Source organism: Stegastes partitus, unplaced genomic scaffold, assembly GCF_000690725.1.
Source record: "Stegastes partitus isolate 25-593 unplaced genomic scaffold, Stegastes_partitus-1.0.2 Scaffold718, whole genome shotgun sequence".
Taxonomy (NCBI): domain Eukaryota; kingdom Metazoa; phylum Chordata; class Actinopteri; family Pomacentridae; genus Stegastes; species Stegastes partitus.
In genome coordinates, this window is record NW_007578449.1 from 302,562 (window position 1) to 318,838 (window position 16,277).

General features: G+C 42.3%; 1 protein-coding gene across 3 annotated transcripts in view; it reads left to right on the top strand.

Moving 5' to 3' along the window:
* The window catches only part of LOC103364103 (laminin subunit beta-1-like), a 38,767-nt gene that overhangs the window by 9,471 nt on the left and 13,019 nt on the right, over positions 1-16,277 (top strand). For all 3 annotated transcript variants that reach the window (XM_008291115.1, XM_008291116.1, XM_008291118.1), the window contains exons 4-21: positions 306-379; positions 1,362-1,550; positions 1,626-1,689; positions 4,144-4,346; positions 5,123-5,243; positions 6,018-6,206; positions 7,573-7,749; positions 8,778-8,890; positions 8,974-9,053; positions 9,835-9,970; positions 10,059-10,217; positions 11,336-11,469; positions 11,537-11,657; positions 13,350-13,536; positions 14,270-14,413; positions 14,505-14,736; positions 15,227-15,390; positions 15,651-15,875. In XM_008291115.1, the coding sequence (XP_008289337.1) occupies positions 306-379; positions 1,362-1,550; positions 1,626-1,689; positions 4,144-4,346; positions 5,123-5,243; positions 6,018-6,206; positions 7,573-7,749; positions 8,778-8,890; positions 8,974-9,053; positions 9,835-9,970; positions 10,059-10,217; positions 11,336-11,469; positions 11,537-11,657; positions 13,350-13,536; positions 14,270-14,413; positions 14,505-14,736; positions 15,227-15,390; positions 15,651-15,875 (2,712 nt within the window). The remainder of the gene's footprint in view (positions 1-305; positions 380-1,361; positions 1,551-1,625; positions 1,690-4,143; positions 4,347-5,122; positions 5,244-6,017; positions 6,207-7,572; positions 7,750-8,777; positions 8,891-8,973; positions 9,054-9,834; positions 9,971-10,058; positions 10,218-11,335; positions 11,470-11,536; positions 11,658-13,349; positions 13,537-14,269; positions 14,414-14,504; positions 14,737-15,226; positions 15,391-15,650; positions 15,876-16,277) is intronic.

The window sequence follows — 16,277 nt, forward strand, 5'->3', positions numbered from 1 at the left end:
TTGTCTTTCCTGGTGGCCAATTTCTTCCTCCTGTACTAAACATGACTTTTGTTCAATGGTGCAGCTACTCACAAACTTAATGAGATTCACAAATAGGTGGTGTAGGATTTAGTGTATCTGGGTTCTGTCAGCGAGCGAGCTTGCTCTGCTGCATAAACACAAGAGCCTGTAAATGTTGAGCGTATGTTTGACTGTGTGAGAAAGTCAGTCCAGGGTGTGTTAATGCTTTAAATTCTTAGAAATAGAAAGGCTTTACTGATTAATTTCCTGTGTGGCTCTGTTTCCTTTCTCCGTTTCTGCTGCAGGTGTGGAGAACGTGACCATCCAGCTGGACCTGGAGGCCGAGTTTCACTTCACACACCTTATCATGACCTTCAAGGTGCCTGGTTTATCTCTCACACACACCCCCACAAACCCACACACGTATGTATGTATGTACAGTATATATCGTACAAATACTCCATACTCCCGGCATGGAGATAAACACAGCGTCGGACAGCTGTGGTGGAGGACTGTTCATAATCGTTCTGGTCTCCTGGGAGCGGTGGGAAGACGAGGAGGAGGATGGGTTTGTAAAACTGTTGCCCACCTCTCATCGCTGTCACACAGGCAGCTGTGATGACGGCCAGCTGGAGTCAGTCAGGCCTTTCATCAGCATTACAGCTCGACAATACAGCCCAGGCACTCAAAGACACACATGCAATGTACATCCTGTTTTTTTTTTTTTTTTGCTACATGGCAGGAAGCATCATCAGCCGCCGCCCTCACAGTCACGTCAGGACTTTAGGATATATTTTACTAAAGTTCAGTGTATTCATTCATCATCATATATTGTGTGCACACGTGGACAAGTGTGGATCGAAACTAGCTGTAAACGTTACTTTATCGTTACTTTAAAGTTCTCACAACTTTCATTCTCACAAAACTGAACTACTAAAATTGATGTAACAGAAACAAACACATCCAGTACAGTAATAAGTGATTATGTAAAAAAAAAAAAGTTTGAGTTTTCGACACCAGTTGATGGAAAAAGTCAGAGAAGATGCCTTTTAGTCGACATCCTCTCACACAAAGAGAATCTAGATGACAAATTGCGCAAAATTGTACTTTATTCTGCAAAAATATTCTCAAACAACTTTGATTTCAGCTGAATGCTGTTTCGCCTCCTAAATTATTCACAAAGACACGTACATGTGTAGAAATTATGCACATGAGCTGGTGAAAAATACAATGAAAAGCGATGCTGACAGACTTGACAACAAGAAAGCAAAGTGTCTGACATCACAGTATGAGGAGATGCAGGTTTTGACGATAATGTAATTTATGTTATTCATGTGAGATGTTTCTGTATCGACTCACAGACATTTCGTCCGGCTGCTATGATCATCGAGCGCTCCATGGACTATGGGAAAACCTGGCAGGTTTATCGGTACTTTGCCTACGACTGCGAGTCGTCCTTCCCGGGTATTTCCTCCGGACCCATGGTCAAAGTGGACGACATCATCTGCGACTCCCGATACTCAGACATCGAGCCATCCACAGAGGGAGAGGTGAGGTAGTTTAGTTTTTCATTGAGAAAACCTACTTTTTAAAGTTTTTGGTTTTCACATTTTTCTCTCCTTCAGGTGATATTTCGGGTGCTGGACCCCGCCTTCGAGATCGAGGACCCCTACAGCCTGAGGATACAGAGTAAGCTGCTTCTAAATTACCACTGAACAGCTGGACAAAATTACTTTGTCTGAGTTTATGGCTTTGATTAGAATCTCCCCACAAGTCCGATTTGGAAACAGATGGTCAACGAGAAATGTTTTGATTGAGGAATGATTAATTTATTTGAATAATTTGAGGATTCGTTTGTAGTTGGAGGAGATACAGTCATCCAGAAATTCACAAGAAGAAAAGAGAACAATGAAAAAAAAAAAAAACCATGATTTTGTGATGCAGACAGATTCAAGGAATTGCTTTGCAGAGCCCAAATTTGAATATATACATATATATATATATATATATATACTGATTCAGAGGCTCCACCACATGACCTCTGTGACCTCAGTGATCAAGGACAAAGGTTTAGGATTTAAAACAACTGCATACACCCAACTCATCCGGCATATAATGACACCATTAACAAATCTGAGTTTGAGTCTTGTGTCCCCTTAAAATATAAAATGAAAAACAGTTTTTTGTTATCAAGCCTTATCAATAGATTTAAATACATATAGAGTCCTCAGCCAAATCGGACAATTATTATAGGAACAGTTATCTCTTACCAGCTTATTTTGGTGCACAAACATGTAGTCAAACCAATGGTCATGTCTTAGAGTTTAGACATTTCCTGGAAACAGCTGTGTGGTATTACAATGAATGTATGAATATCCTTGGAGGAAAAGGTCAGATTAAACCTGGGTAAAAGTAAATTTTGTTCTTTTGATGAAGATTTTCTTCACAAATGTTGAATTACATGCTTAACCTAAAGACAAATCTTATTCTATAAGAATATTTCTAGATTATAGTAACAATTCATAGAACATTGTCTCTGTTTTTTTCATAGTTAGTTCCAAATTACATAAATATTACCAGGAATTCATAATAATCAAGACAAAACTGTGACTGTGTGTGAGATGCTAAAGGATGGAGATTTTCCCCAAAAGAAGTAACTAAAGCAGATTTTGTGTAACTTTGTGTACCTGTAGCAAAGCTGCATTCATCAGAGATCAGACAGGAAGAGTACCAGCAAGAATTTCACATGTGGAAGCGACTTGAACTTTGTACACGCAGTTACATCCACAGCAAGACACACACACTCTCATGTCCACAGTCACACACACACACATGCATGCAGAGGCCTCGTGTTAAATATGTGGTGAACACTGTGAAGAACTCCTCGAGCTCTGAATCACTGCAGATGACTGTCACTGGAAATAAAAGAGTCACTTTGTTGTAAAAATGTGCTAATAACAGCGATGCTACGTCACTCCTTTGTGAGCAATGTGAGAATCTGTGGAGCCGTGTGATAGAACTGTCCAAAACCAGAGGAACCATTTCACTCCATTTTTAAGTTTTTGTTAATTTGCTAGTTGAAGACAGACTCAGCAAAGTGTTTCCAAATTACAAAACTAAAATTAGTGACAACTTAAAGATCACTGGTACAGCTTAACATTGAACAAACGCTACAAAAGGCCCCCTACATCCTACATCCTACATCCTACAGCCTACAGCCTACATCCTACATGACTAATTAAAAGTTTCTCTCTGGTCATTGATGAAACCCCTAAAAACTCACGTCTGTGTATCAAAGCTACATATTTAGAAGTTATTCTACAGAAATAGCCCTTTCCTGCTCAGACATAACTCTACACCAATGCCTCCTCTTGAATGTGTGGCTCTACATAGTTCCTGCCTCTCTTCCAATCACCCCTCTTTTTTTAATGGCAGCTCGAGCACACCAGCTCACCTGCTCAGTCATAGCCACACATGTTCAAGCCAGCAACTGACTCTGGAGAACAACAATGGTGCAAAAAGCTCCACCCTGCAAGTAGACAGGATTGGTTTGTTCATTTTGTTACGTATGAAACCCTGGAAGATGTTTCTGAGGCTGTCGGCAGTACAGCACAGTTTCAAGCTGGAAATGTTCAGCCATGGTGTCGACTGCTCATTTCACTTATGATGTGTCTTCCAGCAAATCAGAAGCACCATCTGGACGTGTTGATAATGTGAGAATCTTGATATTTAATGGAGAGGGCCTTTAAACTGAAGCCATATGGAGTGTGTTTAAGGTCGCGTCCATGTGAAACAAATAAACGGATGTTTGGTTTAATTCCAGGAGCCATAAACTTGTAAACAGCTGAAGCACAAGAGAGGATCAGTTTGCCTTGTATACAGACAATAAATTCACTTGTAATGTTGACTTCTGCTCTTTTGCATTTCCTGTGTCTTGCTGTTTATGGATGCTTTGTTGGCAGATTTAATTTTTGCCCCAAGGGACACATAAGTGATTTTGAATTTATTTTGTACTGCTTAGAATGTATGAAACATAAGATGACCTTGAGTGAAGCACTGAAGCTGTAAAACCATGTGTGTGATAAACAACGGTATCATTCCTCCTGTGTGTGTGTGTGTGTGTGTGTGTGTGTGTGTGTGCAGACATGCTGAAGATCACCAACCTCCGAGTGAACTTCATCAAGCTCCACACGCTGGGAGACAACCTGCTCGACTCCCGCGACGAGGTGACGGAGAAGTACTACTACGCCCTCTACGACATGGTGGTCCGTGGAAACTGCTTCTGCTACGGCCACGCCTCCGAGTGCGCCCCGATCGACGGAGCGCCGACTGGAGCTGAGGGCATGGTACATCCAACACTGGAGACTTTAACACCAGGAGTTTATTTGATCATTTCACAGATTCCACTTGGCAAAAACATAATTTGATTTCCTTTTGATTTTGTGTATTGATTGAATTTTAACAGTAACATTTTGAGGAAATGAGAGTTGCTCTGAAGTTGAAAGACAAACTTCATCTACTGAGAAGACCCCAGAACAGAGTGACAGCATCAGATATTGTGCCATCATTGTGCAGCATTTTATCAGAACTGAATGCTTTTTGAGTGTTTCTTCAGATTATTTTGGCGTAGTAGAGAAAAACATCCGACCACAAGATCGATTTAGTATTTCTCCTGGATCTCATATTACATGATCTTCAACAGCAGATTTGATCTACTATATGAACTAAAAGGTTAGGAATAAACTAATAGACTCAGTTTCTGATCGTTTTCATCAACAAAAGTCGCTTAATATTAATAAACTAAGACAGATGGACAGATACATTTTTACTCTTTAGTTCAATGACAGCCTGAATGTGCAACAAATCTTAGCTCAAACAACAACTTAACTCGCCTTTTTTGGGGTTTCAGCCAAACCTCATGATGTCAGTCAGTGTAGCTTAGAAGATGCCAGTATGTGGACAACATGAATTTGCATGCAAGTTTAAAGCTGAATTGGACAAGAAATGTGAACAAATCTGCATATTTAGACAAATTTAGTAACAAATCTAAAGTATAACTGGCCACCAGAACCATTATTAAATGTATAATACCTAACAGAGCGTTCATTTCCTGTGTGTGCAGGTCCACGGCCGCTGTGTGTGCAACCACAACACCGAGGGACTGAACTGTGAGCGCTGCCAAGACTTTTACCAAGATTTGCCCTGGAGACCTGCAGAAGGACGAAACACCCACGCCTGCAAGAGTAAGAGCACAAACATCAGTCAGCCTGTCGCTGTTTTGCTCTCGTCTGCTTCCACTCAAAGAAACAATTCGACAAATACGTCTATTACTTCAGTAGGATGAGAAGATTGATAGGAGTCCCCATTCTGTATGTGAATAGGCAGGAGCTGGTTAGCTTAGCTTAGCATAAAGACTGGAAACAGCTAGCCTAGCTCTGTTCAAAGCTTAGATACACCTCTGAAACCAATAATCACAAATTAAACTGCACGCTTGTGTGTTTGTTTAAAGTAATTTGCGAAAATCAAAGTATAAGTTGAGCTAAACAAGCAAGGTGAGCTATTTTCACCTGTTTTTTATGCTTTTTAAGCTAAAATTCTGTCTCCTGGGTTTAACTTAATATTTAAGTTGCGCATATAAGAGTGCTACGACACAAAACGTTTCTAAAGCAAGTTTACAAAGGAATCAATGATTAATTAACGAGTTAGATAATTAGACATTTTAGTAATTGTTGCATCTATCTGTTCCTTTATGTGAGCCTCTTAATTGGGAGTATTTTGCTACGACAGTCTGTAAGAGAAAGCAAGAAATTTTTACATTTTATACACTTAGAATTTTCTCAACAAATCAAGATAAATCACAGATTAAGTTCAGACATTATCAGGCAGCGAAGTTAAAAACAACAAGAGTAAAAACACAAGAGCAAGAAATGTTTATACTGTACCTAAAAATAAAACACAATGCATGTTTTCAAAGGAAATGCCACCCATACGTCCTACTTTGCCTCCTTGTTTCTCAGTGTGTGAGTGCAACCAGCACTCCTCGTCGTGTCACTTCGACCTGGCCGTCTACATGACCACCGGCAACATGAGCGGAGGCGTGTGCGACGACTGTCAGCACAACACCGTGGGCCGGCAGTGCGAGCAGTGTGCGCCTTTCTTCTACCAGCACCCCAACAGACACCTGAGGGACCCCAACGTCTGTGAACGTATGTCACCCCCCACGTAACCCCTGACTGCTGAAAACACGACAGACCTCTTTATGGCGCGCACCACTCATTATATTAACTGCGTCCAGGACATGTTTCTGCCTCACAAACTTAGACGAGCACCATCTGGAGCTGTGCTCACCGACTGTGTGAAGCCTTTGTAGTGAAGAAGCAAAAAGTAGTCGTTACAGCATGATTGTAATTACCTGCTAAGTGCTGGGTACAAATGGAAATACTTCTGTAAAGTGAAATATGGCCACCCCCGGTTTTATCGCTCCCTCTGTTTTACCCTGCAGGACTCACCTTTTAAATTACACACTGCTTTACAGCTCTTTGCTCCTCATTATGTTGTCCATTCTCCCTCACAAAAAACTTACTGGACCAGCGATGTTACTTCTTCTCGAAACGTGCTGTATGGATACATAAGCATACACTGTTGGTTGCAGTTTGTGGAATTTGTGTCACCTTTGTGTGGTCCTGAAAGGATTAATGCCAATGTTTTTGAGACCCAAATTTACATTTATGCACCAGAAAAGTCACATTCTGGGTATTTTCTCATCCTCCAATGAGATGTAACCATCTCCAAAGAGAAATCTCCAGCACAAAAATGACAAGAATTGAGTATAAATAACAGCAAAAAGTATATTTTTTAAAACCAGTTTTGTTAATTGAACTTTCATTTGATGAAGTATGATAAACATTTTTGTTTATTAAATGGCCAGAAATAACAGCAAAGGAATAGATTGCTGTCCAATAAGATAACACTCTACGACTAAGATTGGCATGAATGCTTGTGCTTTCATGCTCCCCAGAGGTTGATCCCCTTCTATTTTGGGTGCTTAGAGCATTTCTGTAGTGCCAGTCTCAGCCCAAACTGTCTGCTCTACTGTGAGCTGAATAAACTCTGTCAATGTCTTTCTACAAGCTACAAAAATCACGACAAACTCCTGTGTCTGTAAAAAAAATAAAAAATAAAAAAGCAGAGTAAAGCCTTTTGTGGCTCAAGAGGAAGCTGCAAAAAATCTAATCAATTGTCTCTAGTGAGGCTGAAGACTAAACGTTCGAGATGAAAAGAATCTGGGGGTGGATGTTAGACAGGAAAGAGATTCCTGTTGCCTGCTCCCACCTCTGCAGCTCAAGGCTGCGCTACATAGACACTGGGTCTGTTTGTCTAAAAACAGTCATTCATGTGCTCATTTTTAGCCATTGCCTCTTCCAGGTGGTTTTGTTGCTCCATCCTCTGATCAAAGACACATTATCTTTATATCTCATCACCTAAAGCATAGAGCATAATCTCCCAAACTATATTTATCTACTCACGTGTTGTGGGAATGCCTTACTGATAACATCCCTTATGTCTCCTCAGCGTGTAACTGTGACCCGTCCGGGTCTCTGCAGGGCGGACTGTGTGACGCGCGGACCGATGTGGCCGCTGGGCTGATCTCAGGTCAGTGTCGCTGCAAAGCCAGTGTGGAGGGAGAGCGCTGTGACCACTGCAGACAAGGACACTATGGACTGGGAGAAGGACCAGACGGCTGCCTGCGTGAGTCTCACATAATCATATAAATCCCTCATTTCTAAATTATATTGTTTATTTAATACTATATGTACTTAATAGTATTTAATGTTATTTATTTTTTCTTTATTTTTTGACATATATCCTCATTCTGTGTTAAAGTTTAATGACTAGAAATTATCCATTGGATGGAACCACAAAAAAACCCCACAAGTATGAAGTAGTTCCTGAAACACAGCCTGTTTAGACTACATGTTAATCAGCAGACACTTTAAAGCCATTATCAAGCTGTCACTGACTTTGTAACCACATCACCAAACACAGTGCAGTGATATGTCCCTGTCAAATTCTCGCTCAGAATGAAAGTTAGAAGCAATAGAAAGTCCTCATTCATGCAACACAGACACATAGTCTTCTTCCTGAAGGGGGCGTGGACAGCATCAGCTCAGCTGTATTTGAAACTACAGACACTGAAATGTTCTAGTTAGAACTTGCTGAAGTTATACAGTCATGATGAAATTAACCATCTTTGCAGTATTTTGAGCAGAAAAGTAGAAGCTATATTCCAGGGACATGTGAGACGTTCATAAATTTGCTATCAAGGGGCACAATGTGCAACAATTAGAAAGGCAAATGTTTAAAAAGAGTGCTTATTTAAAATGCACTTAAATAGTCATTTAGGTCTGATTTAAGGGTACTTTAGGGGTCTTTTGTTTCCTCCTTGGGATTTACTCCTTTGAGCTTACATACAGTTTCATGTATTAAAAATATATATTCCAAATGTTGCACAGTGTGTTAATCATAGCCTAAGTGTCTGATTAAGAAAACTCTAATTTCATCATTCTTATGAGTAACTTAGTGGAATTTCAAGGTAAAAAATGAAGTAATTTGGTTTAAGGAAAGGGCCTGTCACTGGAGAACTTCAAATTTAAACATGCTAGAACACCCACACAAACACACACAGTGCAGATATACAGAGACATACAGTATTCTACAGTCAGACAGACTGACGCAGTTGAATCTGCCGTTCATTGTCTGGTTGTGTGTTTTGGCAGCTTGTACCTGTAACCAGCTGGGAACGCTGCCGGGAGGAAACTCTTGTGATTCAGACACGGGAAGTTGCTTCTGCAAACGGCTTGTCGACGGACACAACTGTGATCAGTGTCTGGTATGAATCAAAACAGGCTCGGTTTGGATACTTTTTCTTCTGTGTTTATGTCTAACTCACAAACGCCTGCTTTTCCTCTGCAGCCGCAGCACTGGGGTCTGTCCAATGACATGGACGGCTGCAGACCATGTGACTGCGACCAGGGCGGAGCCATTAACAACAAGTAGGTGGAACTGATGGCATTAGACACAGTTATGTTCAATGTAGGTGAGCCAGTTCCAGGGTCCTTATTGCTTATTAACCAAAACTTAGGACTGCATCATAGAAATTATAAATGATTAGACACTTAAAGTATACAAGCATGGTCAAACTTATACAGCATTTAAAGTATTGACAGGTGAAGTTAAAAACACTGATCATCTCATTACAATGAAACTGAAACGCAGCCAGTTAAGGCGTAAGGAGCAGAGTGATGTTAGACAACTGGGTCAGAGCTTCAGTATCAGGCAGCTGGTTTTAATGTGGTAGCAGATCGATAGAAGTGCTGCAGTTTGTGATGATTAAAAATCTTTTAAACGCCTTTCTTTCTGTGTACATTATAACCAAGGGCATAGTTTCTACAATCAAAGCCATTTAAAATTATTTGAAACATTTTATTTCATCAATAATTTGCTGTAATTTTAGCAAGAAAAAAAATCCCAATCATGTTTAGTTAATAATAAAAAAATTAGATTTATATGCATTTAATATCCTGTATTTTAATGTAGATTTAAAAAAAAAGTATTTATTTACTTCTGTCATATGAGTCCTCAACCAGTCCTGATACTCATGTGACACTTGAATGAGAAGTTGGGGGGCGCAGCCGAATATTCGGATATCAAAATACCCAGATAACAGCACAACAATCGAATATTGTCGGGTTCAGCCCTACATCACACACATGGTGATATCTACCAACTGAAGTACAAAGTCATTGTTTCCCTCCCTGTCCTCTCTCTCCACAGCTGTGACCCTCAGTCTGGACAGTGTGAGTGCAGGGAGCACATGTTTGGACGCCGCTGCGATCAGGTCGAGTCCGGCTTCTACTTCATCGCTCTGGATCACTACACTTACGAGGCCGAGGACGCCAAGCATGGACCTGTGAGTGTGTTCATTGTACCAACCCATCTATGTAGTGGTGCCTTGAACCCAGATATGTAGGCTACAGCTTTGTCTTTCTCTACCTCAGGGTGTGACGGTGGTACCGAGGCCTTATCCTCTGGATCGCAGTCCTACATGGACTGGGATGGGATTTGTGAATGTGCCAGAAGGAGCCTATCTAGAGTTCAACATCAACGACATCCCAGAATCCATGGACTATGACATCCTTATACGCTATGAGCCACAGGTAAGAGACACAAAGGATTTATATCATGAGTACAACATGTAACTATGGGCGGCTGTGGCTCAGGTGGTGGAGCGGTTGTCCTCTGATCGTAAGGTTGGCGGTTTGATCCCTGCCCCCTCCACAGTCGAAGTGTCCTTGGGCAAGACACTGAACCCAAAGTTGCTCCCAATGGCAGGCAGCACCTTGCATGGCAGCTCTGTCGCTATTGGTGGGGGAATGAGAAAACATTGTGAAGCGCTTTGATTGCCACTAAGGTAGAAAAGACTGTATATGAGAGATGGATAAAGCGTCTGGGTTCAAAGTCAATGTGATGATGCCTTAAACCTGCATCCTCTGTAACGGCCAGAAAAGGGCGACTCCTCTGGTTGTACAAAGAAGTCAGCTAATGTGGAATGACCCCACGTCTTACTTGATTTGTTACTTTGATAAACATTTTCCACATGACTTTATGGTCTCAATTGCTTGTTTCAAGTCTCAATCAATACAGCATCATGTTCATTTCCTAAGTTGTGGTCCCATTTAAATAAAACAGATGATAAAGCAGGGTACGTTTTAGGATGTGGTAACCTTATGACTGACAGGTCACAACTGTATTACTGTGTATCCTTGAGTACTTATTCAGGTTCACCTCTCACTTGTCATTTACTGTTTCAAAAGAAAAAGATGGTGATAGCCAAATTCCAATCTTGGGGCTCCAAACTGGTGTGTGACACTAGTTATATCCATCTTGCATATATAGTCTGTGACAACATTAAGAAAAAGAGATAAGGCGAATGACTTTGCTCATTAGCGGCTGCTGGTAAACATAAACCTCTATTTGTCTAACAGTTCACAGAAAAATTGGCCGAACAGACTGTAACGAAATAAAAAAATCTACATTTAGATTCAAACAATTCCATGTTTTGTGTATGATAAATAAAAAAAACCACTGTATTTTTCTGTATCTCGGTTAGTTTTAAGTCTTTCTTCAGTCCTTCTCAACAGCCTGACTATCTGCTACCTCAAATTTGAGCAGCTTGTCCATGGACAGTTAATCGAATTTAAAAAGGTAATATTTGTGCATCTAATTTAAGTAGGATAGTAGCAAAAGAACAAACGATGTCTGTGTGCACTGACAGCTGCCAGAGCAGTGGGAGCAGGTGAACGTCCGAGTGCGGCGTCCTGTCTTCAACCCTCCCAACTACTCCAGCCACTGCAGCAACTCCATCCAGAGCGGGGACGAGCAGTCCGTCTCTCTTCCACCTGGATCCAGGTAAGACATTAGTTTACATGGCCGTCTGTCTCCATAGCAACACCACTGAGCCTCTGTTGTGTTTCAGGCACGTGTTGCTGGTGAGGCCGGTGTGCTTCGAGAAAGGACTGAACTACACGGTGCGACTCAGCTTGCCTCTGTACTCGTCAGTCACCGACGTCCAGAGCCCGTACACACTCATCGACTCGGTATGGTCAAATTACACACACACACACATTCATTCTAGCCACCTACATATCTACAAGGACACTGAGAAAGATGTACTGCTGGTTGTCCTTAATGTGAAGAGCCAAGAGCATGATTACTAAAATCACACCAGGTAGATGGTTGGGTTAATACTGTACTCATTCAGTCATAGTGGGCTGAGCATTAAACAGTGAGAGCAGGGATGAGGACCCAGGTGCATATTTGACCAAGCAGGCAGAAACACTTTACTGTTCATTAAACTGGAAAGCCAAGAAAAACAACAAGAGGAACCACACTGGTAAATATGTGACGATCTGACAAAGATTAACATGTTGGCAAGGTATGAACGCTGTGCACAGGGGGAATGGGAAACAGATGAAGTCGATGTGAGAGTCAGGTGACTGGAACCAGGGAGAGCTGGGTGGATGGGTGAAGACACAGGGTACTTCTCATTACACTCCCAGCTCCTCCTGTGACCTTGAAACCTTCGGCCCTCTGCCATCATGGAGGATCTTATAATTACTTTAATGCGTCATGAGAGGAGAGGAGCCTCTGGGAGGAGCTTGAAGTAAAAAGTTATGGAACAGAAAATTTCTCACCTGGCAGCTTCAGTCTCTTCCTGTCTTTCTCACATCGTCACTGGGAGGAGCTGAGACATGACCGAGGGAAGTGAGGAGACATGTTTGAATAATGAAGAGCACCACCAGTGTTTTGGAGAATTTAATGTTCATACACTGCAGTTGTCTGTCTCTAAGTGTGGCCCTGTGATAGACTGGTGACCTGTCCAGGGTGTCCCCTGTCTTCACCCTGAGTCAGCTGGGATGCGACCCTAGTGAGAATTAAGCGATGTATAGATAATGGATGGATAAACAATACAGTTACAATGACATGGCACTTACAGTATTTGAGCGGAGTTGTAGGTGAGCTGGTGTGCTGAGCTGCAGTGAGTGAGGAAAGGTTGGTGGAGAGAGAGGGAGGGACTTTACAGAGCTGCATATTTAAGAAGAAAGAGGAGACAAAAAAAGAAAAAGGAGTTTAGTTTACATATGTATATATTGTCTAATATTCTTTCTGCTTTTAACATGACGTACAGTTTTTAAAAAGATTTAGGCGCAAAAATGAAAGGATAGATAAAGGTGCTTTCAAAAATAACACCTTAGATTGCTTTTATTTTTAAACGTACTTTATACAATATGCAGTAAAGAGAAAAAAACTAAATAGATCATTTGGTTTGAGCACATTTTACCTTTTAAACAGCACTGCTTTTCTTCTCGACACACTTTTTCAAGGTAACCGTCAGACAGGTTGTTTAACATCTTGGAGACGTTGCCTCATCTGAACTTACACAACTAAATAGAATAACAGGTTTAAACAAAAAAAAACAAAAACAACCTACAGCCCTTGCAGGATGTAATCATCACAAGCAGCAGCAGCAGCAGTTTGAGTTCAGTGAGCGGAGGTTTGTTCCCACAGCGCTGCTTCAGTTTTGTGTCTTCAAGGCCTTCATGTTCACAGCCTTGTACATAAGTGAACACAAGTGGACATATTTTCTAAAGCAGCTGCTCAGCTTTTACAAACAGGACAGTTTCATGGCCATCCAAGCTCTAGAGGTGCTCCAGCTTTCTAAGAGTCTGTACAGAAAAGCTCTTCCTCACACTTCTTATGGTTTCCCCCTGACCCTCCACTCTTTATAGCTGGTGCTGATGCCCCGAGTCAGTGAGCTGGACATGTTCCACGGGGTCGACGGTGAAGGAGCGTGGGATACTTTCCAGCGCTACCGATGTCTGGAGAGCAGCCAGAGCGTCGTCAAGAGCCCCATGACCGACATTTGCAACGACTACATCTTCAGCGTCTCTGCTCTGCTGCACAAAGGAGCCATGGGTACAGAAAGTTAAACATCGCTGTGGAGAATGTGTTTGTTCGTTGGCAGACAGTGTCCTCTTATCAAAAATGATGGTTTCTGGGAAAATATCTAAAACTTTTTTTCTGTGCAGTTTCCTTCTGGCACCTTCGCTACTGATATTAGTGGAAAATAAAACCAGATACTGTCCATATTTTGATTTACTTTGAACAAACTGTGTATTGATACGAAAGGTGAGGATGAAATGACACAAGCAGCTCATGTTCATTCGTTCCCCTCCTTAATTTCTTGTGTTTTGTGTTTCTTTCGTGTTGTTTTGTGTGTCTTTGGTGAGTTTTTGTCCTTGTTTGGAGTCACACAGTGCCTGTTTAAGGTGGTTTTGTGTCTTTTTGAAATAGTTTGGTGTCTTTTACTTCATTTACAGGTCATCTGTGTCTGTTTGGTGTAATCTCGTGTCTCTTCTGTGTCATGTTGTGTTTCTTTGACATTACTTTGTTTCTTATGAGTGATGTTTTGTGTCTTTTTAATGTGGTTTGAGGATCCTACTTTATAGCAAAATATAGAGCAGGAAAATCCCCAATAATCCTGCTTTTGTTGTGGTGTGATGAAGTCTTTGATATCCGAGATGGCATTAGACAATTATGGTACTCAGGTGTGCTCATAAATCTTTCACAGTTCAGAGTTTGTATGTGGAACTTTTGTTCAACAATTAACTAAGCACTATCATAACTCTAGACTTTTCTTATGTCCCAGCTTGCCAGTGTGACCCTCAGGGCTCCGTCAGCACCATGTGTGATCCCAGCGGAGGTCAGTGCCGGTGTCGACCCAACGTCGTGGGCAGGAACTGTGACCACTGTGCTCCGGGTACATTCCTGTTCAGCCCTGCCGGCTGCAGACGTGAGTGTCAAACCAGACTTCACATCATAGTTTAATACCTACATCACGTCCTTCTGTTTAAATTTCTCCCTTTACCCTCATCCACCCCCAGCTTGTGAGTGTGACCTCCGGGGTTCCGTCAGGGCCTTCTGCCACGAGTCGACCGGCCAGTGTGAGTGTGTCCCGGGGGCGATTGGTCGCCAGTGTTCCCACTGCCAGCCGGGTTTCTGGGGTTTCCCTCAGTGCCGACCATGTCAGTGTAACGGCCACAGCGAGTACTGTCACCCTCAGACTGGAGAGTGTCAGGGCTGCAGAGACTTCACCACCGGACGCCACTGTGAGAGGTACGATGTGATGATGGAGGCACATTTAGATGCAGATCCAGCTGAATTTAGTGTCTCACTAGTTGTACTGTGGCAGTTTCGATACTCGTATGTACTAAAACCACATCAGGAACAACTGGATCTTTAGTCTCAAAGGTTAAACATTTGAAGGCAGTTTCCAGTTTTATTTTAATCTTCTTTACCTGGAGTTGAAATAAACCTGTTTGTATGTTCAACACATGCCACTGTCTTTAAATTTGAATCAGCTAAGGCTCTGCAAACAACAAAAATACATCATTTTAGAAGCACATAAACAGTTTGTTAGTCATTCTGTGGATCCAGGCAGGATTTACAGCAGCTAAACGTAGAATTATGTGAACGTTGCTGTTTGGGCAGACACTCCTCAGTACCAGAATGTCATCACAGATTTCTCACTCCATAACACCCTGAGAGCCAACCTGAAGGGATGTTAGGCAAGTCGTCCTTGAATAAGTTTTCCTGTTTCTTCCAGGTGTCTGGGCGGTTACCACGGTGACCCACAGCTGGGTTCAGGTGGCCACTGCCGCCCTTGTATGTGTCCAGACGGGCCACGCAGTGGACGGCAGTTTGCAGACAGCTGCTACCTTCTGGCTCACACCAACCAGCTGGTGTGTGTGTGCAGCCCCGGCTTCAAAGGTGTGTCACCGTCTCACTGATTTGTTTTTCTATAAGCAGCTCTCAAGGGTAGTTTCCGTCATCGTCCCTTCACCTCACACACAGCTCTGATGTTTCTAAACAACACTTCAGTCCCTCTGTAATTAGCATGCGTAGAAAGAGGACTCTTTCAGAAGAAATGTCCTCAAAAAACTTCAACTAAACACAGGAAAAACGCTTCAACAAAGGAATTCCGCTTTGATCCTGTTGTGATTTTTCTCCTGTTTCCTGTCCTCCTGCAGGTGCCAGGTGTGACGAGTGTGCCCCCGGTCACTATGGGAACCCTCTGGTGCCCGGCGGGCGCTGCATGCCCTGCCAGTGCAACAACAACATCGACATGCACGACCCGGGCTCCTGCGACATTCGGACAGGTGCCTGTCTCAAATGTCTGTACCACACCCAGGGCTACGGGTGTCAGCACTGCAAACTGGGTTACTACGGCAACGCTGCAACACAGAGCTGCAGGAGTGAGTACAGCGTAAACGTGATGCAGAATATTTGATTTTATGTCTGAGATTTGCTCTGAATGGGATGTTTTGGAGTTAAAGAATGAACCAGTCAAGGGTTATCTTTAATATGGTGTCTTTAGCATTTCTGCTTTCTTTGTTTTTGTTGGCAACCATGTGTGCCAATACTGATTTGTGGTTGTGATTCACTACAGAGGGGGCAAAATGTGTGATGGCGCAAGTCTTTTCCATAGCAGCAAAAAACTTTTTTTTTTATAGAATTGCATAATGTCATATCATACACTAGCAAAACAGATTTTGGCCCATATATTCTAATGCGGCTGCAAGGTGGCGCAGTTGGTAGCACTGTTGCCTCGCAGCAAGAAGGTTGCCGGTTCGCGTCCCGGTGGGGGCACCGGAATC